Below are 24787 nucleotides of genomic sequence, written 5' to 3'. Positions count from 1 at the left end.
AAGCTATATTTTTAAATGGTACTGTCCCCTAACGGTATCTAATCTAAATTGGTACTTTAATCTTTTCTCCCCAAACACCTTGCTGCATAGGGATGCTTTCAGAGGCTCTTATCTCTAATAAAGAAGTTGGGTGAATAAGCCTAGCAGTGTTACCATAGAGTAACCCTGGGCAAATTGGCTGGTGAAAGTTTTATGTACATCTAGATCCCTACTGCAGCAATCACACAGCATCCCCAAATGGTTCTGGGAAGAGGCCTGGCTTTACTTCAGTGTCGAAGGGCACATTTTCTAACACCCAATAAATCAGACTATACCCTTTAGGAATCAGCTGTAAGAAGAGTTCATCTATCTGATATACAGCAACATCCAAGTGTTTATGGAGAAAATTAGAGGGGGGAGATGGGGAGACGGAGAGTAAGATATAACTGGAAAGCATAACAGAACCTGCTCTGGGGAGCAGATAGGCATCTGGAATCTACAAAGAAGCTGCTAGAATATAGCTTAGAAATAGCATATATGTGATTTCTATAGTTACCCCAATTTTAATGAGGACACTAAAAAGGAAATGAGGGTAACAGGGTAGACATGTTTTATCTCGATAATTTAGAGAGCAAGACAAAAAGAAAGGGATTCTTAACTGCCTGAAAGGCCAACTATATGCAAAGAATTGTTCAATCAAGAGAATGATTTCTAGTAGCAAACTGAAAGGTTCTATTCTATGACTTGTCCTATATAATAAAAGAGAAACATGCAAATTAACCATCACTCCATCACTCCGCCACACCCACCAGCCAATCAGAGCAACTATGCAAATTAACCCAACAAAGATGGTGGTCAATTTGCATATGCAGGCGTGGAGCGAAGACTGAAGACAACTGAAGATGGCAGTGGCTACGGAGCTGGAGTGAGCAGGAGGCTTGGGTTGCTCCCGGCGACGGAGGAAGCCAAGTTTCCCGCCAGGCCTGGACTCTGCTCAAGGAGTGGCTGGGGGCCTGGGTCGCCGGGGGCAACCCAGGCTTCCAGCCAGCCCTAGCCTCTGCTCGAGGAGCTGGAAAAAAGAAGGAGAGGCTGGGAGCAGTCGGAGTGGAGAAGCCAAGCCTCGCTGCTGCGGCTGGACCAAAGGCCTGGGTCCCGGGTGCCAGAGGAAAACCGGTGCCGGCAGCCAGGGGAAGGAAAGGGCTATTGTGCGAATCTTCATGCAACGGGCCACTAGTCTTATATAATTTTCTAAACGTCAAATTGAATAAAGGAGAAAAGATACTTATTTAAAAGAGAGAAAGAGAGCAAGCGAGAGAGAGCACAAGCGAGCGAGAGAGAGAAGGAGGCCATTATAATACTAAGAGTAATGCCAGCAACATCCTGACAGGACAGAACATTAGACTGAATCTAAGAAGTATATACTGAGTGACTGTCAAAACCACAGAGAGCCAAACAACAACTGCACCTACACAGGCAAGAATGAAGCGGAGGGGACTGAACAGCAGCACCTCTGGAGGGAAAACCCTGGGCTGCCTGTGAGCTCGGTCAAACTACAGACTGAGGTCACTGCCCAAAAAGCTAAAGCCAACCTGGGATACACTGGTCAAGCCTCCTTCTGGAATGATGGAGGCCTTGGCTGCTCTACTCGGTCTGCCTCCCCTCTGGCGCAGGTGTTCATAAGGGCTGGTTGAGTGGTCAGCGTTCAGAGAAGAGGGAGGCCTGAGGAAATATCTAGATGAGGGCTGTCTAATGGAAATACAATGTGTTACAAAAAATTTAAAAATTTTTCAGTAGCCACATTTTAGAGGGGTGAAGATTAGCAAATATAATGTATTTTATTTAATCCCAAGATACTACATTTCACATGTAATCAGTATAAAAAGTTAATGAAAGTTTTACATTATTTTCCATACCACATCTTCAATATCTAGAGGGAAGGACTCCTTCTGTAGTGGAAAACTCCAAGAAAACATAAGTGACAATTCAGGGATGTTCCACAGAAGGGATTTATACACCAGAGTGAGACATAGATTCTGTGAGGGAAGAATCCCTCACTGAGGTGTAAAGAGATGGACCCAATTCCCTGGAAAGGACAGAAAACCTGGCTTCCAAATGGGAGAACCACTGACCTAGAGGGAAAGGGAGAACAAACAATGCGAGGAGTACCAGGTAAGAGTATTAAGTCACTGGGAAATGGCCACAAACAGGAGCTAATAGAGCTGCAAGAAACAAACCTGCCTTGTCTTTCCTCTTTCATTAAGTGTTTATGGCTGCATTAGCAAGCTATCTGAAAACCAGGCACTCCATATACCTTCAAGATTGGGAGGTACTGTATAATAATGTTTGTTCTTAGGCCTGGATTCCTGGGAGAAAACTTCTAAATCTTTGAGATTTCATTAGTCATAGGAAGGTCCTCATAATTCATCATTGGCCCTGACAGTTTATGCTGATGAGGTAACTCCTGGTGGGGGACCTAGATATGTAATGCTAATGGCTGACTGAGGATTGAGACAGGCCACCATAACCAAGTTATTCAATCCAGCGGTTCTCAACCTGTGGGTCGCGAACAATGAAAATACATCCTGCAAATCAGATATTTACATTACGATTCATAACAGTAGCAAAATTACAGTTATGAAGTAGCAACGAAAATAATTTTATGGTTGGGGGTCACCACAACATGAGGAACTATAGTAAAGGGTCACGGCATTAAGAAGTTTGAGAACCACTGGTGTAGAGGATTGGGACATTCAGGAGAGCCCAAGCTTCAGGGAAGCAAGGAAACTGGAGATTGAGTTCAATTAAATCACAGTTTTATCAATCATGCCTACATAATGAAACCCCAATAAAAATTATGGACACTGAAACTCAGTGGAGCTTCCTAGTTGGCAAGCCATCACTGTATCGGTAGGATAAAGTGCTCTGATTCCAGGGAGAAAACTGTCTTTGAGACTGTTACAGAGAAAGCCACAGGCCCAAAATGGCATCACTCATACTAAAAGCCCATGATACCAAACCCAGACTTTAAATGCAGTTTCAAACTCTCCCAGAAACATAATCTTAATCAACCAGTCTGTGTTTTCTGGTCAACATCAATGAAGTAATCAGTCACATGGGCCCTTCTCCATAACGCCCCTTCCCCCCTGCACAGAAAGAAGTGGCAATCTGTTTTGGGGTTCTCTTTCACACAGAAATAATCCTTTCTTTTCCTTTGTTAATAGTCCCTGGCCCCACTGTCCCTTCTATAAAACCTTCCATTTTGTACAACCCTTAGAGTGCCCTTCTAGTTGCTAGGTGGGATGCTGCCTGACTCATCAATCTACACTAATAAAAGAGAAAAATGGTAATTGGCGTACGACGATACCCTTTTCATTGGCTAATCAGGGCTATATGCAAATTAACTGCCAACTAAGATTGGCAGTTAACTGCCAACAAGATGGCGGTTAATTTGCATACGTAGGCACAATGCAGGGAGGCGAAAGGGAAAGCAGGAAGAAGCCCCCTGCCACTGACAATGATCAGAAACCCAGGGGGGAGCTAAGAGCTGGGGGGCAGGGCAAAGGCGGCCCTGGGGCCGCCTTTGCCCTGCCCCCCAGCCATGATCGGAGAATCAGGCGCCTTTGCCGCCCTGGCCAGTGATAGCAAGAAGTAGGGGTGGAGCCAGCGATGGGAGCTGGACACAGTCGAAGCTGGCAGTCCCGGGAGCTAGGGGTCCCTTGCCTGGGCCTAAAGCGGAGCCCACGATCGTGGGGCCGCTGCAGCTGTGGGTCCCCGCTGACCTGGCCGGACGCCTAGGCCAGAGGCGTTAGGCCTGGGCAGGGGCGGAACCTGCAACCGCGGGGAGCTGGGGGTCCCCTGCCCAGGCCTGACACCTCTGCCGGAGGCCTCAGGCCTGGTCAAGGGGCCGATCCGGTGATTGGTGATCGGAGGGTGATGAGGGTCAACTCCTCTGGCCGAGGCATCAGGCCTGGGTGGGGGGCGGAGCCGGGGATTGGGGGGATATGATGGTCCCCTTGCCCAGGCCTGAAGCCTGGGTCAGAGGCGTCAGGCTTGGGAGGGGGTGGAGCAAGCGATCAGAGGGAGATGGGGGTCCCCTGCCCAGGCATGATTCCTGGGCCAGAGACCTCAGGCCTTGGTGGGGGCCAGAGCCAGTGATCGGGGGGAGATGGGAGTCCCCTGTCCAAGCCTGACACCCCTGGCGGAGGCGTCAGGCCTGGGCAAGGGGCCGATCAGGCGCTCGGAGGGTGATGGGGGTCTATGCCTCTGGCTGAGGCATCAGGCCTGGGCAAGGGGCAGAGCCAGCAATCGGAGGGGTCTGGGGGTCCCCTGCCCAGGCCCGATGCCTGGGCCAGAGGCATCAGGCCTGGGCAGGGGCCAGAGCCAGTGATCGGGGGGAGATGGGGGTCCCCTGTCCAAGCCTGACACCTCAGGCGGAGGCGTCAGGCCTGGGCAAGGGGCCGATCAGGTGATCAGAGGGTGATGGGGGTCTACGCCTCTGGCAGAGGCGTCAGGCCTGGGCAAGGGGCAGAGCCAGCAATCGGAGGGGTCTGGGGGTCCCCTGCCCAGGCCTGATGCCTGGGCCAGAGGCATCAGGCCTGGGCTGGGGGCAGAACCAGTGATGGGGGGAAGTGAGGGTCCCCTGCCCAGGCCTGACGCCTCTGTCAGAGGCGTCAGGCCTGGGCAAGGGGCCGATCCTGCGATTGGAGGGTGATGGGGGTCAACGCCTGAGGGCTCCCAGTATGTGAGAGGGGGCAGGCTGGGCTGAGGGACACCCCCCCCCCCACACCCAGTGCACGAATTTCGTGCACCGGGCCCCTAATCTCTTAATAAAGCCATTAGATTTTCAAATCTACGTGGTTAAATTTTGTGTGTTTTCTTAACAAGGCCTTTTCACACTTCACCCTATGTGCCTCTTCATTTGGCTGGTCCCGATTTGTATAATAAAATGTAATCGTAAGTAGTACAGCACTATTCTGAGTTCTATGAGTTGTTCTAGGAAATTATTGAAACTGAAATAGGCCATGGTAACCCTCAAAATCTGTCGCAAGTTAGAAGTGCAGGTGGACTGGGGACCCCCAAACTTGCAGCTGTGGTAAGCCAATAGTACTGTACTGCAGTTATTTTAGGAAAACAAACATCTGGCAGAATTCTCAGTGGCTACAGAATCTTTCCTTTCCTGCCGGAGGCCTATCACCACCAGTCCTACCCAACTTTCACACAGCACTCTTACTTCCAAACCCCCAGGAAAAATGGCAAATCTCCCATCAAATCAAAGTTGGCTCCATTTAAGAGGGAACTAATGAAAAGAAAGGAAGAAGCCAAGAGATTATCAAAACAGTAACAATGAAGTATTTTACCTTTGCTTAAAACAAGTTCGGGCGCTTTATTATAATATAAAAGTAGTGTGGGGAGGAGAAGCCTTGTCACTGAAGAATAAAGTTCTGCCTTGAGTCAGGAAATTGAGGCTTCTATAACACTTTAAACGCTCATTTTCTTTTCATGTACATATGCAATTATATATCCTAGTGTCTCTATCACCATAGATGTAATTAACTGTTTGCAGAATGGTGCTACAGAGCCTTTGGTTATGACTCAAGCAATGAAAAACCATTTAATACATATATCTGTGTGGGGGGTGAGAAGGTGGAGGGCACAGAGAGGGGAGAGAGGTGAGAAAGGGGTCAGAACTGAGTTGCGAGAGGGAACCTAACTCTAAACTCCAAGGCGCCCTTGGTAACTGATGTTCAGAATGAAATGAAAAGTACACGTAAGCATGGACAAAAATCCTGGAAGCAAGGTCTCCAAGGCTACCAGGTCCACCTAATGCTTCCCATGGGAATAAGGCTGTCCACTAAGCCAATAAGCTCAAGTGGCATAGCCTTCATTGTTGGATGGATACAAGCCAGGAAGCCTTAAGACAAGTTATTTAACTCTAAGCTCAAGTTTCCTCACCTGAGAAATGTTGTAGAAAGTACATTGCAGTTGCATATGATACATAGTAGGGTGCTCAGCAAGTGCCAGCTCTGAGACTGAGGATGACAAGGCAGGCCCAAAGGGCCCTCAAACGGCAGTACAGACTAGGGCTTCCCGCTGAGGTTCAGCTACCACACAGAGCCCTGTTCATGCTATTATTGGTACCTGTTGCCCAAGGCCTTGGGCTGGTAGTGTCCTTGCTTCCTACTTCACAGGCATACTTTCTAATATGTAGGCTACTTACAGAGGTTGGCTTTCTGAAGACAATCTTTATACATTTGGAGGTTATACCTCAAGCTGTCATGTAACTATTGTGAACAAGATTATGCTTAATGGAGAGAGAAAATGAAAGTCTTCCCATTTTAATTCCAAATGCCAGAATCATTACCTTAAATAGCACACTGACCTATGTATTATATACATAATTAATTCATAATGTTCAAAGAAAACTAGATGTAAAATTAGCAATGCATTTAATGTGATTACTGATGTTTTCCTTGGAATATTTTTATGGTATTAACCTGGCCTAATGTCACTATAAATCCAAACGTACAAGAGATAGATTTTACATACAAGCCCCATTTTCTGTTCTTACATAACAACTAACTTACAAAAGAGTCTATGAAATATCTTTTCCAAATATTAGATGTTTTACAAAAGGTTACAAAAATAAATAACTTGGAAAAAAACAAACAAACAAAAAAAGAAAACACACACACACAAACAACTTGGATATATGCTTACTGTGTGTAAAATTTTTTAAATAAAGTAATAATGACTAAATTAAACAATAACATTATTTCAGTTAGAAAAAGGTAAAAGCAACTTAACTTACCTGGAAACTAAATAGCAATTCACTCCTCTTTCTTATCACTTTACAAACCAACCACTTACATACATATTTCTACTATTCAAACATATCTAATTAGCAGCACTGTTAAGGGTCAGTGTCTTCAATTTTCAAACAAGCTGACTGGCTGAGTCTGTGTCTCAGGTAAAGTGCTAAGCACCTAACATACACCTTTTCTTTTAGACCTTAAAATAATTCCAAGATAGGAATTATTAGCATCCTCATTTTACAGATAAGAAATGAGAATTTGGGGTGGGGTAGTGGGGTAGGATGGTTATTTGCCAGAATACAAGCCCAGACAGTGTGACTCTGGAGCTCTGTCTTCTAGCCACTACTCCCTTCTATTGTGTCTTGTGAGTTTAGTCATGTCATAATCTACCTTTATTAGCACAACATTAAATAGAAATGTTAAGTTTCCAGGATAGGAATTATCTATATTTAATCATGTACATAATCAATGTAACTGACCAAAATGGTAGTTTTAGATAGATGTTAGGTAGTAAAGATCTTATACATATTGTATATTAGGTGAGCCCCTAAATTTTTTAGCTGATTAAATAATGTGACTAAAAAAATCACCACATTCCATCAAGTTACAATTAATAAAACTGCTAATAGACTTACCTCAATCAATTTGTTGGCATGTTCACGGAAAACTTGGGCATACTCTTTAACTTCTTTCTCATTTCCATTCTTTGCAGCTTCAATCAACACTAAAAGTGGAACGTTGGTTTCCAGGAATGAATCTGACACATGGTCCATGACAGCTTTGCGAAGCTAATAATTAAATTGTAAAAATTTGATTTTATTTTTAACAAGAAGTTACATTGCTTATTTTTCTTGTACTTTTAAATCTAATTGAAGCTTATGATAGCTTCCCTGCACTTATATGAGGACCCTCCCCCCCAATGTGATCCATTCAATTATATAATCTGCAACATAGGAAACATGATTGCAGAGATAATAGTTTACACCAAGCATGTCAAACTCATGGCCCATGGACTGCATGAGGCCCACAATGAATTTTTTTTTAATATATTTTATTGATTTTTTACAGAGAGGAAGGGAGAGGGATAGGATAGAGAGTTAGAAATATCGATGAGAGAGAAACATCGACCAGCTGCCTCCTGCACACCTCCCACCGGGGATGTGCCCACAACCAAGGTACATGCCCTTGACCGGAATCGTACCCGGGACCCTTCAGTCTGCAGGCCGACGCTCTATCCACTGAGCCAAACCGGTTTGGCACCCACAATGAATATTTTTTTTTGGACCAGCCGATATAATGGTATGTAAGAAACATTTTAATAAAAATTTCGTAACTTAATTTTTACAATATCCTGTTATATATAATTATTAATAACAAACTACAACGTTCACTAATGATTGATTACTATAATCGTGTTGCATTCATTTCCCTTACGCGCAGGCGCACTGTTTCTCTCCACTAATACTAGCAGTGAATATTTTAGCAGCCGATTGCCACGTCATTAGTCTTGGACTGACTTGTTTGGTGTGTGCAACAGGAAATATTTCGCTTTTGGAGAACAAGAAAAATAGGTTTATTTGCATCACGCTTATTAATTTGTGCAGTTATTCAGTGTCTGGTAAGTTAATGTTCAAGAAAATATATTAATTTTTATTAAAATGTTCCATTGTTTTATGTTAATGATTACTCATTTATTTCAGCCCTTCGTATTCAGCATGTCTCTATCGAAATAAACCTACGTTTCTATGAAAATGAAGCTTTTGTTTTTTTGTGGCCCACATAAACTTAAACCTTGTTTATTTGGCCTGTGTTAGCCTTTGAGTTGACATGCTTGGTTTAGGCCACAGTTAGAGCATTCCAGCAATAGAATCTCAGTTTTCAACATTAAATTTTTTTCTCTTGGGAATTACAAAGCTTCTATCTTAAAGGAGAAGCAGCTCTGAGTTAAATTGGCACAGAGTGTTGGAATATAGGTATCAGCCTAAATGGCTAAATAAAAATGAGAGGAAAAATGTCCTTTCTGGTTTATCTGAACAGGATTAGCTTACTGAACCTTAAAACTGAAAGCTCATCCACCCTGGCCAGGTAGTTCAGTTGGTTGGAGTGTCATCCCATACACTGAAAAGTTGCGGGTTCCATTTCCGGTCAGGGCACATACCTAGGTTGTGGGTTCGAGCCCCAGGTGGGGTGCATACAGAAGGCAACCAATCAATGTTTCTCTCTCACATCAATGTATCTTCCTTCCTCTCTAAAATCAGTAAAGACATACCCTTGAGTGAAGAAATAAAACAAAATAAAGTAAAATAAAATAAACTGAAAGGTCATCTTATAATCATTTCTGATACTTCGTCAAAAAAAAAAAAAAGATACAGTCCATCTTTAATTCTGCATTATATCAGACATAACAATAAAATGTCTCTCCACTAAGTATGGAAATTGTATTACTACTACCACTCTTTACGTTTTGATACATTGTTTTATAAATTCAACTTCGGAGATCAGAAATGGCAGAAGAGCCCTAGCCAGTTTCGCTCAGTGGCTAGAGCGTCAACCTGTGGACTGAAGGGTCCCAGATTCGATTCCAGTCAGGGCATATATGCCCGGGTTGCGGGCTCGGTCCCCAGTAGGGGGTATGCAGGAGGCAGCCAATCAATGATTCTCATTACTGATGTTTCTATCTCTCTCTCTCCCTTTCCCTTTCTCTCTGAAATCAATAAAAAAATATTTTAAAAAAATAATGATAATAATTTAAAAATGGCAGCAGAGTAAGTGGGTGCTGCATGGACATACTCCCAGGAACAAAATGGTATTACAATTAAAATACAGAAAAACTTCCTGAATAATCAACGGAAAACTTGCAGCAGAGAACCCTGACACCCGAGGACCGAAAGTGGAGACCACATAGAGACTGGTAGGAGGGGTGGAGGCGAGAAAGGGCTGGCCCAGTGCCCACAGACAGCAACTGAAGTCCCAGAGAGATATCTCAGCTGTGGGGGGATGCCACGGAGAACTCTGGAATCCAATCCTGAAGCTGGGCCCTCCAGCAGAGAGCACCAATATCAAAGAGGGTACCCACATATGGCTATGAAAAGCAGTGGGGTGCTGTCTGCTAGAGAGTAACAGCTGAAAATTCAGGCATCCTGTTAAAGGACCAACGCACAAAGTTCCCTGTGGAGCCACCCACCTTGTGCTCTGGCAGAGGGAGGGTAAAGTGGACTGGAGCTGTGAGCACAGAAGTCAGGACTGGGGCCTTTGGGGATAGAGCTCAGAAAGCAGACACCCAAAGTATCCTGGGCTGAGTCATTCCCTCACAGAGCAGAGGACATCTTTCCCACATAGACATCTGCCTTGCCTGGGGGGAAGACAGTGACACACCCTATTGGAAAACACCTTGCCCTGAGGCCACTTAAGAGATTAAAAGTGACAAGTAGCCTCCAGGCAGGAGTAACCACCCCACCCTGTTGAAAAAATACTCTCACCATACCTGCATACCTGAGGACAATTGCAATGGGGGGGGGGGGGGGGTTCAAATTAGAATCCTATCAGTCTGTAGGCGGAGGCGGCCTCTGGAAGCTTGATCTAATTAATCAGAAACAGCCTATTAACACTGTCCTGCACTAGGGATTGAGAGGTGTAGAGGATTACCTAAAACATAGTCACAAACCCAGACAGACAACAAAATGAGGAAACAAAGAAACAACCCCCAAATGAAAAAACTACAGAATTCTCCAGAAGAATAGATAAATGAAGCAGAGATTAAGAAATTTATCTGAAACAGAGTTCAGAGTAATGATGGTAAAGATACTCAACAGCATGAAAAAAGATATAGTAACTATGAAAAAAGAACAGTCTGAGATAAAGAATGACTAACACATTGGAAGGAATACACAGCAGATTAGGGGAAGCTGAGGATCAAATCAGTGAATTAGAAGACATAGCTGAAAATATCACTCAATCAGAAAACCAAAAAGAAAAACCAATTAAAAAGCAGAAAAACAGCTTGGGACGTGAAATGTGACAATATTAGAATAGTAGGTGTGCCAGAAGAGGCAGAAAGGAAGAAAGGAATAGAGAAGGTATTTGAAGAAATAATGGCAGAAAACTTCTCTAACCTGGTAAAGGAAAAAGTCCACAAGTTCAGGAGGCACAGAGAACCCCAAACAAGAACAACCCAAACAGGCCCACACCCAGTCACATAATTAAAATGCCAAAAATTAAAGACAAAGAGAGAATCTTAAAGGCAGCAAGAGAAAAGAAAACTGTTACTTACAAAGGAGTTCCCATAAGGCTGACACCTGATTTCTCATCAGAAACTTCTACATCAGAAGGGAATGGCATAAAGTACTCAAGGTAATGGAAAACAAGATCTGAGACCAAGATTACTATATCCAGCAAGGCTATCATTCAAAATAGTCAAAAAAAGGATAAAGGAGTACATTACCACCAAGCCAGCATTATAAGAAATGCTAAAGGGATTGCTGTAATGAGAAGAAGAAACAGGGAGAAACCTAGCCATACAGAATAAAAATGGTAATAAGTAAGTACCTCTCAATAATAACCCTAAATGTAAGTGGACTAAATGCTCCAATCAAAAGGTGTAGGGTAGCTGAATGGATACAAAAACATGACCCAACTATATGCTAACTACAAGAGACCCACCTCAAAACAAAAGACACACACAGGTTGAGAGTTAAGAGATGAGAAAAAAATTTCTATGCAAATGGAAAAGAAAAAAAAGCTGAAGTAGCAATATTTATAGCCAACAAAATAAACTTTAAAATGAAGGCCATCACAAGAGACAACAAAGGTCCCTACATAATACTAAAATGGTTGATCCAACAAGAGGATATAACCCTGGTAAACATATATGCACTTAAATATATGAAAAACTTCTAGAAGACTTTAATGGAGAGGTTGACAACAATACAGTGATAGTAGGGGACTTTAACACCCCTCTGACTTCACTGGATAGATCTTCCAGACAAAAACTTAACAAGGAAACAGAGACTCAAAAGAACACACTGGATCAGATGGATTTAATTGACATTTATAGAACATTTCACCACAATGCAACAGAATATACATTCTTCTCAAGTGCACATGGATCATTCACAAAGATAGACCACATGTTAGGACACAAAACAAGTCTCTACAAGTTCAAGAAGATTGAAATCATATCAAACATCTTCTATAAATTCAACCTTATCATTTTAAAGAGTAAAAGTTAATTTGATTCCAAAATGTTAATGGAATTATTTAACTTTAAATAAGAAGTTCTTTCCTCTATACCCACAATATGTATCCTGGAAATACATCTCCACCAAGGATCTAAAGGAACTGTGAGTGTGTAATTAGAATTGGGCAAGTCAGAAAATAACTAGAATTTCTGTATTTACTAATATGTGAGTATCACAAGATCCTTCAGGGTATTTTCAGTTCCCAAGTCATTTTAAATTGATTTTCTTATTTGTATATCCTTTTCACACTACAGCTAATTTATGCAGTCCATCCCAGTGGGACCATATTAGTCCAGGTCCCCAAGACATTTGATTAGCCATTTAGAAGCTTATGAGCAACAAAACAGACAGAGATAGAACTTGGGAAAGCAATCGGTACTTTCTTTAGCTTACCTGTCTACGCAGGTCCCTGGTCTTCTTGGTCATTTTATCTATTGCAGAATTGAGTGCATCACTTCTTTCTTTACGTCCAGCCTGGAAAAAAAAATAAAGAAATGCTCCTTTTAGTGATTCACAAAACATTTAATGATAGTCAATAGCTATTTATGTTCAAATTAACATTGAAAAAACAGTCAACATTTTTTAGCCCAAAGTTAGAAAATACGCTGAGGGGAAGTAAGGGAGGAGGGGACACAGGGGATCATTTGGCTTTGTTCATAAAAACATAACCTTACAACTCTTAGGCTTCACATCATCTGATGATGGGAATTGAGGGAGTTTTATCAAAATAAGAAAAGCCAAGGAACAAGACAAGACTGTCACTTAAAAGTTCCACTTGAAAAATTAAATTTATATTTTAATTCAAGGTTCAGCATACACAAATTTCATTAACAAACCAGCTCTTCTTGAAATGCAAGCTAGAACAGGTTACATCTGATTTTGATGAACTCTGAGATTTGAAAAATGTCAAAATATTAAAGTTGGCACCCAGCACTAAAACAATGTGAAAAACGAATTTTAAAACTAAGATGTACCATGGTGGGTCAAACTTAATAATGAATATTATGGAACTTGAACAAGAATGTGCTGTGAGATTATTTCAGCCATATTTTTTAATTCAAAGTTAAGCTTAATGCAGTTGTATTGCACAGAATCAAAATAGATGGTAACAGAAAGAAAAGGGACAAAGGCAATTATCCTCGATAGAGCTAGCCATGTGCTTAGAAATATTTAATAAGATATCTGCGAGGTTAAACTATGAAGTATATCAAAAGTTTTTCCTTATAAAATGCCCAACCAAAAAATGTGGCTCTTTCTGTAAAATACATAGTAATCACAGGAGAGAGACAAACAGGCAAAGAAATTTAACCCAGTTTTCTACCTTTGGGTGCCCTCAAGACATTCTGGTATGGATATGTCATTAGTACATCACCATAACAGCAAATGACTGGTTGGGGATGAGGAGACATGGTTTTGTTTTCTGAGTGCATTTTTATGTATGTTTGTTACTTGCTTTCTCTCTTATCCCCCATCTGTTAAGTGGGAACAATGACACTTTCCCTCTGCCCTCACTTCTAATGGACTGCTGGAGAAGAGAAGGGATACTGAAGGATATAGGTTTGCAGAGGACAAAAAGGAGGCTTAAAAGTTGAAATGGAGGAGAACCAAGATGGCGGCATAGATTAACGCCGGAGTTTGCTGCTTTGAACAACTACTTCAAAAGTAAAACTAAAAGATGGAAGGGACATCACCCAGAACCACAGGAACGCTGGCTGAGTGGAAGTCCTACAACTAGGAGGAAAGAGAAACGCATACGGACACTCAGAGGAGGCGCAGTGCTGAAGTCAAAATCTGAGGTGCGGAGTGCGCTGGCGGTGGAGGGCGTGGTTGTTGTTTTCAATGGGGAGGGAGTCGCAGACTCTGAGCTCCAGATACAGGCGAGTCTTTAGGGACCCAGACTCAAACAGGAGAAGCGGGACTGTCTGGCTTCGGTCAGAGTGAGTGCAGCTTTCTCTCCGAGCTTTGCAGCGGGTGCTGGGACTCAGAGAGGCAGAGCCCCTGGGGACAGGACTGAGAGCCACCATAACTGCTCTCTCCGGCCCACCCTGTTGATCCTGTGCGATCCGCCCTGCCCAAGCCCTGCACAGAGGCATTTGCCGGATAGCCTCAGGCAAAGGCTAGATTAGCACCTCCCTAGAGGACAGAAGTTCTCTCACTGCTGACACAGCTGATTCTCATAGCCACTTGGCCTGGAGGTCAAACCCTCCCTGGGATTAGCTACAACAATCAAGGTTTAACTATAAGACTGCGAACAAAGACCACTAGGGGGTGCACCAAGGAAGCATAACAAAATGCGGAGACAAAGAAACAGGACAAAATTGTCAGTAGAAGATATAGAGTTCAGAACCACACTTTTAAGGTCTCTCAAGAACTGTTTAGAAGCCGCCGATAAACTTAATGAGATCTACAAGAAAACTAATGAGACCCTCGATGTTATATTGGGGAACCAACTAGAAATTAAGCATACACGGACTGAAATAACGAATATTATACAGACTCCCGACAGCAGACCAGAGGAGCGCAAGAATCAAGTCAATGATTTGAAATGCAAGGAAGCAAAAAACACCCAACGGGAAAAGCAAAATGAAAAAAGAATCCAAAAATGCGAAGATAGTGTAAGGAGCCTCTGGGACAGCTTCAAGCGTACCAACATCAGAATTATAGGGGTGCCAGAAGATGAGAGAGAGCAAGATATTGAAAACCTATTTGAAGAAATAATGACAGAAAACTTCCCCCACCTGGTGAAAGAAATGGACTTACAGGTCCAAGAAGCGCGGAGAACCCCAGACAAAAGGAATCCAAAGAGAACCACACCAAGACACATCATAATTAAAATGCCAAGAGCAAAAGACAAAGAGAGAATCTTAAAAGCAGCAAGAGAAAGAAACCCAGTTACCTACAAGGGAATACCCATACGACTGTCAGCTGATTTCTCAACAGAAACTTTGCAGGCCAGAAGGGAATGGCAAGAAATATTCAAAGTGATGAATACCAAGAACCTACAACCAAGATTACTCTACCCAGCAAAGCTATCATTCAGAATTGAAGGTCAGATAAAGAGCTTCACAGATAAGGAAAAGCTAAAGGAGTTCATCACCACCAAACCAGGATTATATGAAATGCTGAAAGGTATCCTTTAAGAAGAGGAAGAGGAAGAAAAAGGTAAAGATACAAATTATGAACAACAAATATGCATCTATCAACAAGTGAATCTAAGAATCAAGTGAATAAATAATCTGATGAACAGAATGAACTGGTGATTATAATAGAATCAGGGACATAGAAAGGGAATGGACTGACTATTCTTGCGGGGGAAAGGGGTGTGGGAGATTCGGGAAGAGACTGGACAAAAATCGTGCACCTATGGATGAGGACAGTGGGTGGGGAATGAGGGTGGAGGGTGGGGCGGGAACTGGGAGGAGGGAAGTTATGGGGGGTGGGGAAAGAGGAACAAATGTAATAATCTGAACAATAAAGATTTAATTAAAAAAAAAGTTGAAATGTAAGTGATAAATTGATATGGTCACTATCAAATCTAGTCAGGGTCACATTCCTTTCCTTTCGCCGCAATATTCCTGTGTTGCCAATAAAATTAAGTAGTCCACTAATATTAATGGGTAAAAAATAAGAGTTTCAACAGAACTGATTTGGTGCTCACTTCAGCAACACATGTATTAAAATTGGAACAATATAGAAAAGATTAGCATGGCCTATGCATAAGGATGACACAAATTCATGAAGCGTTCCATATTTAAAGCAAAATAAAGCGATTCAGGTATGAGAATTTCTACCTGCAGGGATAAACTGTGATTTATTCATAGCCATTAGTAAGAAAAGAATGTTACAAGTATAATTAATTTCTGACAATCTCAAAGATCAAATACCAGGATCTCAGGGAAAGGTATCTGAAATTTAATTAAAAAAACAAACAAAACAAAAACAAAAATCAGAAAGAATGCATGTAATCCTATGTTCATAGCAGGACAATCAATATACAATAGCTAAGATCTGGAAATAGCCCACGTGCCCATCAGTAGGTGAGTGGATAAAAAAGATGTGGTATGTTAATACCATGGAATACTAAACAGCAGTAATAAAGAAGAATCTCTTACCCTTTGAGAAAGCATGGAGGGACCTGGAGAGTATCATGCTAAGTGAAATATGTCAGTCAGAGAAAGACAAGTATCACATGATCACACTCATATATGAAATCTAAGTAACAAAATAAACTGATGAACGGAATGGATGCAGAGATATGGAAGCATGGAACAGAATGCGGAATCTCAGAGGGAAGGGGGCGGGTTAGTCAACCAAAGACCTGGTATGCATATATGTATAGCCCATGGACACAGACAACAGGATGCTGAAGGTCTGGGGCAGGAGCAGGGGAGGGCCGGGGGCAGGCTGGAGGGGAACATACGTAATACTTTCAACAATAAAACATTTTTTAAAAATTTTAAAAATGGGGTGGGGGAACCCATCACTTCAATTAAAACAAAAAAAACAAAAAACTGACCTCCTAATTAATGTTTTAATCAAGAAAGTCTCAGTATATTCCTTAGGTACTCAGCACTCCAAAAAAATTCCTCTATATAAACCCAGTAAAGTCTGTCATTGTTTCTAGCCATGTTTTTTGGATATTTGTAATAGATCATTTATTCCAAAAAAAACATCTATTATCAGAAACCCAAGGTTGGGTTCAATAACCTCATGAAGGCCCAAGTCCTTGTAACCTCAAGTGCCCAGAAATGTCCTCAATTTGGGTGGAAGGATTTCCTTGGAAAGTTATATAAAAGCAAATCCCTAAAACTGACTTTTGAGGGAATTATAGTCTCACAACAAAATTCACTTTAAGATGCAAAACACATCATGAATCTGTTAATTCTTTGTCCAACTACCCTAAAAAAATCTATTTGTCTTTCTTGTTACTTAAGGAAATAAGAGGTTTATGCCTCATGAATGAGGAGGGGGCAGTTCAGAAGCATTTATTTACTGAAGCTTTTAGGTTATACTAAAGTCCAGTGATGGCAAACCTATGACACACGTGTCAGAGGTGACACACGAACTCATTATTTGGTTGATTTTTCTTTGTTAAATGGCATTTAAATATATAAAATAAATATCAAAAATATAAGTCTTTGTTTTACTATGGTTGCAAATATCAAAAAATTTCTATATGTGACACAGCACCAGAGTTTTTCAAAATGCTGGCATGCCGAGCTCAAAAGGTTCGCCATCACTATATTAGACAGACTATCTTTTAACTCAAAGCATCCAATCATTTAAAATACAATCAGTATGAGTATATATGCATACACACACTTAGGATGAACCTGATGAAAGTAGAAAGCTGGTTGATTTGTTAAAATAAAATTTTACTTGTCTTTGATATTAGATCTGTTTGGATTTTTTATTTCTAGTTTTAGATAGGCCAAAGTTGCTCAATGAATCTTTAAAATAACTGACTTTCAGCTCCTGCCTAATTAAGAGACTATTCCACTGAGCAGAGAGACCACCTAGGTCAGGGGTGGGCAACCCCTGGCACGCTTGCCAAATATGGCACGCCAGTAACTTTTGCTGGCACATGAAACCCTCTCTTATAATCTTCCATTTACAATTTTTTAAAAAATATATATTTTATTGATTTTTTACAGAGAGGAAGGGAGAAGAATAGAGAGCTAGAAACATCGATGAGAGAGAAACATGGATTGGCTGCCTCCTGCACACCCCCCACTGGGGATGTGCCTGCAACCAAGGTACATGCCCTTGACCGGAATCGAACCCGGGACCCTTCAGTCCACAGGCCGAGGCTCCATCCACTGAGCCAAACCAGTCAGGGCTACAATTTTTTTCTTAATATCGATTTTTTTATTTTTCAGATAAATTCAGTGTAGGTGCATCTTAGATAAATAAATAATTTTACATAACAAGTTATCTTAAAGACCATAGACATGGATTGATGAGAGAGGGGAAGAGCAATTTCTATGCCTCTGCCTTAACTCTCCCTGCCTTCCTAGATCCAACCAGTGTTTTGGTTTCATCCACATACACTTGTGAATCTTTGTTCTCAGTGATGAATTTTGTTAAGTCTCGTAATAGGAGTAGCTTGACGGATGAAAGTAGTAGCTCATGCATATCTCTGAAGGTCACGAAATATAAACCTGATGTAAAATCTCTGTCATCAGTGATGCAGCAGCAGCAAAAGTCCCACTGATAATATCAAACGGAGCCATAAAGTTTTCTGTCGGACTATCAGTGTACATGTATACATTAAAAAATAAATGCATTTTTCATCATCATATACTGTGTTTTTGTCGCTCAAATGAATTTTATTATTTCTTCAAGGTGCTTCACATACGTACACCTTAAGCAAGGGTCCTCAGACTACGGCCTGTGGGCCACATGCAAATACAAATATTGTATTTGTTCCCATTTTGTTTTTTTACTTCAAAATAAGATATGTGCAGTGTGTATAGGAATTTGTTCATAGCTTTTTTTTTTTTAAACTATAGTCCGGCCCTCCAACGGTCTGAGGGACAGTGAACTGGCCCCCTGTTTAAAAAGTTTGAGGACCCCTGACCTTAAGAGATATCAAGTAGGCGTAACATGTTCTCAAAAAATTAGGGTTGGCACGCAGAAGAATTTTGAGTCAAAGATTTTGCTGGTTTTGGCACGCACTCACAAAAAGGTTGCCCACCCCTTACCTAGGCTCACGCAATTTTGTTATGTATGTCCCTGCTAAGCAGTGAGGAAAGGGCTTGATAAGAAAAAGATAAGGCATGTTTGAGGTTTTAACATAAAGTTTCTCCTCTGCGAGTAAATATAAGCTGAGCTGAAGAGAGGCAAAGGTTGTTAGCTGGGACAGCCTCTAGCAACAGTTCTGGCAGAGATAGGAAAGAGCTTTCAAAACCCATCTTTAACAGAAGCTTAACGAAGCTCCTCCCCCTTCCTTCATCCTATGTGGACAGACTTCTATTTCTTTAGGCACACTCTTTACTGGGCACATACTCTGCATCCATTGGAGTGGGCAGTATCAGTCATAATCCTTCTTTCAAGGGGTTTATAATCTGAGATAAAATGACACCTAAATTTAGCAATACCCTGTATCATGCTGGGCCTCACAGGAGTTATGCATGACATAATAGTGGGTCAAAGGAATAAGTAAAAGTTATGCAGAGGGTTACATTTAATTTAGGCATTGATTTTTAAAAAGTATTAACTAAAATTTCATGGAGGATTTTATAAATTTTGGAGGTAACGTCCGAAAGAACAAGCCTTTTTTTTCTTCCAAAGTATTGCCCCGTTTCAGAAAAAGTAAGCATTCTCCCATTAACAAACTCACGACCTCTCCAACCACTCAGACCTTTGCCACAGATGATACCAGGTCTCACTGCTGTGGCTGGCACATATGTCCACTAATTCCTCACCCATAACCTAATCTTCCTCTGAAGGCCCTGACTCCACTCCAACCCTTCCCTCTGGGAAGAGGTAAAATAAGTAACAGTGAGGAAGGGATGAAATATGTCCCTAGCATAGCTGGTGGCATCTCAAGGTGCATTTTAGTCCTTAGAAATAATGTGACAAAGGTTCCCAGGTGAGTCTACAAAAGACTAATCAACCTAAGCACAACAGTGCTTCCAGGGAAAAATACACTGTGAAAATGTCCACAGCACTTCCAGAGAAGGAACATGCTATATGCTAAAGCAGTGGTTCTCAACCTGTGGGTCGTGACCCCTTTGGGGGTCAAACGACCCTTTCACAGGGGTTGCCTAAGACCATCGGAAAACACATACATAATTACATATTGTTTTTTGTGATTAATCACTATGCTTTAATTATGTTCAATTTGTAACAATGAAAATACATCCTGCATATCAGATATTTACATGACGATTCATAACAGTAGCAAAATTACAGTTATGAAGTAGCAATGAAAATAATTTTATAGTTGGGGGTCACCACAACATGAAGAACTGTATTAAAGGGTCGCGGCATTAGGAAGGTTGAGAACCACTGTGCTAAAGGCTCTACATGGTCCCTTCAGGGAGGGCTCTTCTGCCAAAGGCTTCCTTCTCTTCTTACTCTTCACTCTTCCTGTTGGAGCCCAGACATTACCATTACTTTAATGACTATTGTCACTCTTGCCATCTTCCATGCCACGATCAATCTACCCGCATTTTAATTCTTCAGACATGCCATGCTCTCTCTCACCAACCTGGGATATTCTTCCCACACTTCTTCTAATTCCTATCCTACCTCTAGGTGAGATATCATGCTTCCTCTAGCCACCCTCAACTCTGAGTTTGAGTTAAATGCCCCTGTGGAGTGTTCCCACAGCACCTTACACTTACCTTCACAGCCATTTTCAAATCATACCTGTCCCTCTCCCATTGGACATGAATGAAATGAGAAACTAGTGACCAATTAAATACATGTTTAAAAATCATAGGACTTTATGTGTGATCTATGTGGCAAATTATCAGTCTCCTGATTTCATGTTATTAGTGAAAAGATAAGGCTTTTCAAATAACCCCCAATACTGCTTTCTATCTTCATTTTCATCTAAAGTAAGGCTGGAGAGAGTACCAGAGAATCCAGTGTTTTAACCATGAAACATTTAAGGACTATTTAAAAGAAAACAAGAAGGTGTGATTAAACTCAACAGGAAGGTCTAATTAGATACAATGCCTCCATCAGCCACCAGAACTTAAACCAAATTTAAAAAATAAGAACCTGGCATTCTACAAGACCCATGTCAGAATGGGCATCTGAAGTGCCCTCCATCCCCACCCCCAAGACAATGAGAGAAAGGAATGAAACAGCATCATCAAATACTAGTACAAAAGGGGAGTAGAGCCTTTAAGTAAAACCGGAGTGAGGAAGTGTTATCTAAGGTGCTATTGGAAAGCTTCAGAAGAATATGGAGCTATAATATTAAAAATACACTCAAGAAAATGCTTGAAAACCAAAGGAGACTAGCATCTACCTTCATGAGTACAACTAAAATAAAAGGTTGCTGTGGACTGGGCAACACATTCTCGTGCAATAAACATTTAGTGAATAACATGATTATCAATTTGACCCTGGTTGGTCTACCTGGCCCACAGATGGCTGATGGGCTCTGCATAAGCTAGATAGGTGGTAAGAGTCCCTGGGAGCCTAGGCAAAGACTAAGTAGCTCAATATTAGAATAGAATGGTTATATATACCTGCATTCCTAAGTTCCTTTCCAAGAGTACCCTCTCCTTCACTTACAAAGAACAGAAGTTTGCCTAATGTTACCTATTTCATCCTAAGAATTTAATTTAAAAAATGGTAGGGAACGCTAATACTACAGACACCCCACTTTCCTTCTCTTCCCCTCAATAGAGAACAGAAGCTTAGAAGTGAGCTTTACTGGTTTGCCTGGGTATTTTCTCAGATGACAGCCAGGCTTGCACACCACCTTTACATTTTTCTCAGCTCTAAATGTCCTATCAGTTATAATAATGAGCTTAGCTATTTTCAGCTCTGGCCACAGACACATGCTAGAATATAGCTTTTGAGGTATTCCACCATGGTGTAACGACACCAGGTCCAGTTTACATGGCTGCTATAGCACAGAACTACAATGAACTGAAACACAATGAATCAAATATGGCACCTTTGCACCAAATTCTGGGATCTCAGAATGAGCATGTGAACTATTCCTTTTTCTTTCAGAGGGAGGGGTGGGGGAAGAGAGATAAAAATCCATGATTAAGAACAGTTAGAGAGCCAATATTAAAAGGTTCCTGGCACAAATTGAAGCATGTAGCTGAGATATTCCAAATCCCTTTTGAGACAATAGGTTTCTTCTTTTACTTTTTCGTTAATCCTCACTAGAGGATATTTTTCCCTTTGATTTTTAGAGAGAGTGGAAGGGAGGAAGGGGAGAGGGAGAGAAAGAGAAAGAGACATTGAGGTGAGAGACACATCCATTGGCTGCCTCCCACATACACCCCCCCAACTGGGACTGGGATCGAACCTACAATCCAGGTATGTGCCCTTGCCTGGGAATCAAACCTGAGACTCTTCAATGAGTGGGTCGACACTGTAACCACTGAGCACACTGGCCAGGGCAGGTTCCTTTCTTCTTAAAAAAAGACAGTAATTGCCCTGGCCAGTGTGGCTCAGTTGGTTGGGTGTTGTCCAATTCACCGAAAGGTTGCCAGTTTGATTCCAAGTCAGGGCACATGCCCAGGTTTCCGGCTCAATCCCTGAAAGGCGGAGTGCACGAGGCAGCCGATTGATGTTTCATTCTCTCTCTCCCTCTCCCTTCCTCTCTCTCTAAAATTCAATAAAAGTATTTTTTTTAAAGATAGTAATCATCAACTTGTTAAATAGCTGCTACGCATAATAAGCTGGGAAGTTCTGAGAATCACAAACAGGTATATACTAGTAAAGCAAATAGGTATACAAACTAAATATATAAAGGTCTAGAATAAGACCTCAATTTTGAACTTACTAATAACTCAGAAAAAAGAATCAAAAAACTAAACTACGGGGATATTCCAAAAGGATTTTCAAATGCTCAGTTAACTGGTAAAATTGGGCTAAGACTTATTAAAAGCCAAGGAATTCTTGGTTTCTATGTTAATTTTTTTTTAAAATAAATCTTTATTGTTCAGATTATTACAGTTGTTCCCTCCCCCCCCCCCACAGGTCCCCCCCACCCAGTTCCCACCACACCCCAGGCCCTTTCCCCCTCACTATCCTCGTCCATAGGTGTACGATTTTTTTCCAGTCTCTTCCCGCACCCCCCACACCCTTTTCCCCCTGAGAATTAACAGTCCACTCCCTTTCTATGCCCCTGATTCTATTATATTCACCAGTTTATTCTGTTCATCAGATTATTTATTCACTTGATTTTTAGATTCACTTGTTGATAGATATGTATTTGTTGGTCATAATTTTTTTCTTTTAACAAAAAGAACACCTGCTGTTTTATTAAGTTACTAGAGGCCCGGTGCACAAAAATTTGTGCACTCGGGGGGGAGGGGGGTCCCTCAGCCGGGCCTGTGCCCTCTCGCAGTCTGGGACCCCTTGGGAGATAATGACCTCCTGGCTTAGGCCTGCTCCCGGGTGGCAGAGGGCAGGCCCAATCCCTAGGTGCAGCCCCTGGTCGGGCTCAGAGCAGGGCCAATTGGGGAGTTGGGGCGCCGCCCCGTCATGCACAGAGCAGGGCAGATTGGGAGGTTGTGATGCCACCCTCAGTCACACTCAGGGTAGGGCCAATTGGGGGGTTGGGGCACCGTCCCCTGTCACACTCAAGGCAGGGTCGATGGGGAGGTTGCGGCGCCACCCCGTCACCCACAGAGCAGGGCCAATCAGGGGGTTGCGGCGCCGCCCTCTATCACCCACAGAGCAGGGCCGATCAGGGGGTTGGTGCGCTGCCACTCTCACACTCAGGGCAGGGCCGATGGGGAGGTTATGGCTCTACCCCATCACACACAGAGCAGGGCCTGTGTGTGGGGGGGGGGGTGTTGGGGAGCTCCCTCCTATCAGGCACAGAGCAGGGCTGCTCAGGGGGTTTGGGCGCTGCCCCCTGTCACGCTGATCCCAGTGCCGGGAGGCATATTACCCTTTTACTATATAGGGTAGAGGCCTGGTGCATGGGTGGGGCCGGCTGGTTTGCACTGAAGGGTGTCCTGGATCAGGGTGGGGGGGGGTCCCCACTGGGGTGCCTGGCCGGTCTGGGTGAGGGGCTGAGGGCTGGGAGTGACTGAAGTTCCCAACCGCTCCTTTTTTTCTTTTTTTCTTTTTTATTCTGGGCCAGCTTTACCTTGAGGCTTGGCTCCAGCTCTTAGGCCTCCACCGATGAAAGTAGGTTTCTGGCCTTTGCTTACAATGTTGCGAATCTGCTGGCTGAAGTCTGGCGGTATTTGTTACAATGTTTCTTTTTTTATTTATTTTTTATTTTTAAATTAAATCTTTATTGTTTAGATTATTACATTTGTTCCTGTTTTTCCCCCCCATAACTCCTCTCCTTCCAGTTCCCGCCCCACCCTCCACCCTCACTCCCCACCCACTGTCCTCATCCATAGGTGCACAATTTTTGTCCAGTCTCTTCCCGCATCTCCCACACCCCTTTCCCCCGCAAGAATAGTCAGTCCATTCCCTTTCTATGTCCCTGATTCTATTATGATCACCAGATTATTTTTTCACTTGATTCTTAGATTCACTTGTTGATAGATGCATGTTTGTTGTTCATAATTTGTATCTTTACCTTTTTCTTCTTCTTCCTCTTCTTAAAGGATACCTTTCAGCATTTCATATAATACTGGTTTGGTGGTGATGAACTCCTTTAGCTTTTCCTTATCTGTGAAGCTCTTTATCTGACCTTCAGTTCTGAATGATAGCTTTGCTAGATAAAGTAATCTTGGTTGTAGGTTCTTGGTATTCATCACTTTGAATATTTCTTGCCATTCCCTTCTGGCCTGCAAAGTTTCTGTTGAGAAATCAGCTGACAGTCGTATGGGTATTCCCTTGTAGGTAACTGAGTTTCTTTCTCTTGCTGCTTTTAAGATTCTCTCTTTGTCTTTTGCTCTTGGCATTTTAATTATGATGTGTCTTGGTGTGGTTCTCTTTGGATTCCTTTTGTTTGGGGTTCTCTGCGCTTCCTGGACCTGTAAGTCTATTTCTTTCACCAGGTGGGGGAAGTTTTCTGTCATTATTTCTTCAAATAGGTTTTCAATATCTTGCTCTCTCTCATCTTCTGGCACCCCCATAATTCGGATG

The 24787-nt window shown here is 42.2% G+C and overlaps 1 protein-coding gene and 1 non-coding gene across 3 annotated transcripts in view; one reads left to right on the top strand and one right to left on the bottom strand.

The window, feature by feature from the left end:
* The window catches only part of CTNNA1 (catenin alpha 1), a 194337-nt gene that overhangs the window by 35891 nt on the left and 133659 nt on the right, over nucleotides 1-24787 (bottom strand). For both annotated transcript variants that reach the window (XM_059698505.1, XM_059698504.1), the window contains exons 8-9: nucleotides 12422-12502; nucleotides 7427-7579 (exon numbers count right to left, since the gene is read on the bottom strand). In XM_059698505.1, coding sequence (XP_059554488.1) covers nucleotides 7427-7579; nucleotides 12422-12502 — 234 coding nt within the window. The remainder of the gene's footprint in view (nucleotides 1-7426; nucleotides 7580-12421; nucleotides 12503-24787) is intronic.
* LOC132236238 (U6 spliceosomal RNA) lies at nucleotides 15679-15783 on the top strand. Its single transcript, XR_009453201.1, has one exon. It is a non-coding gene; the product is annotated as a U6 spliceosomal RNA (small nuclear RNA).

Source organism: Myotis daubentonii, chromosome 5 (genome assembly GCF_963259705.1).
Source record: "Myotis daubentonii chromosome 5, mMyoDau2.1, whole genome shotgun sequence".
NCBI classification, from domain to species: domain Eukaryota; kingdom Metazoa; phylum Chordata; class Mammalia; order Chiroptera; family Vespertilionidae; genus Myotis; species Myotis daubentonii.
This window is presented reverse-complemented; position numbering and strand designations above follow the sequence as displayed.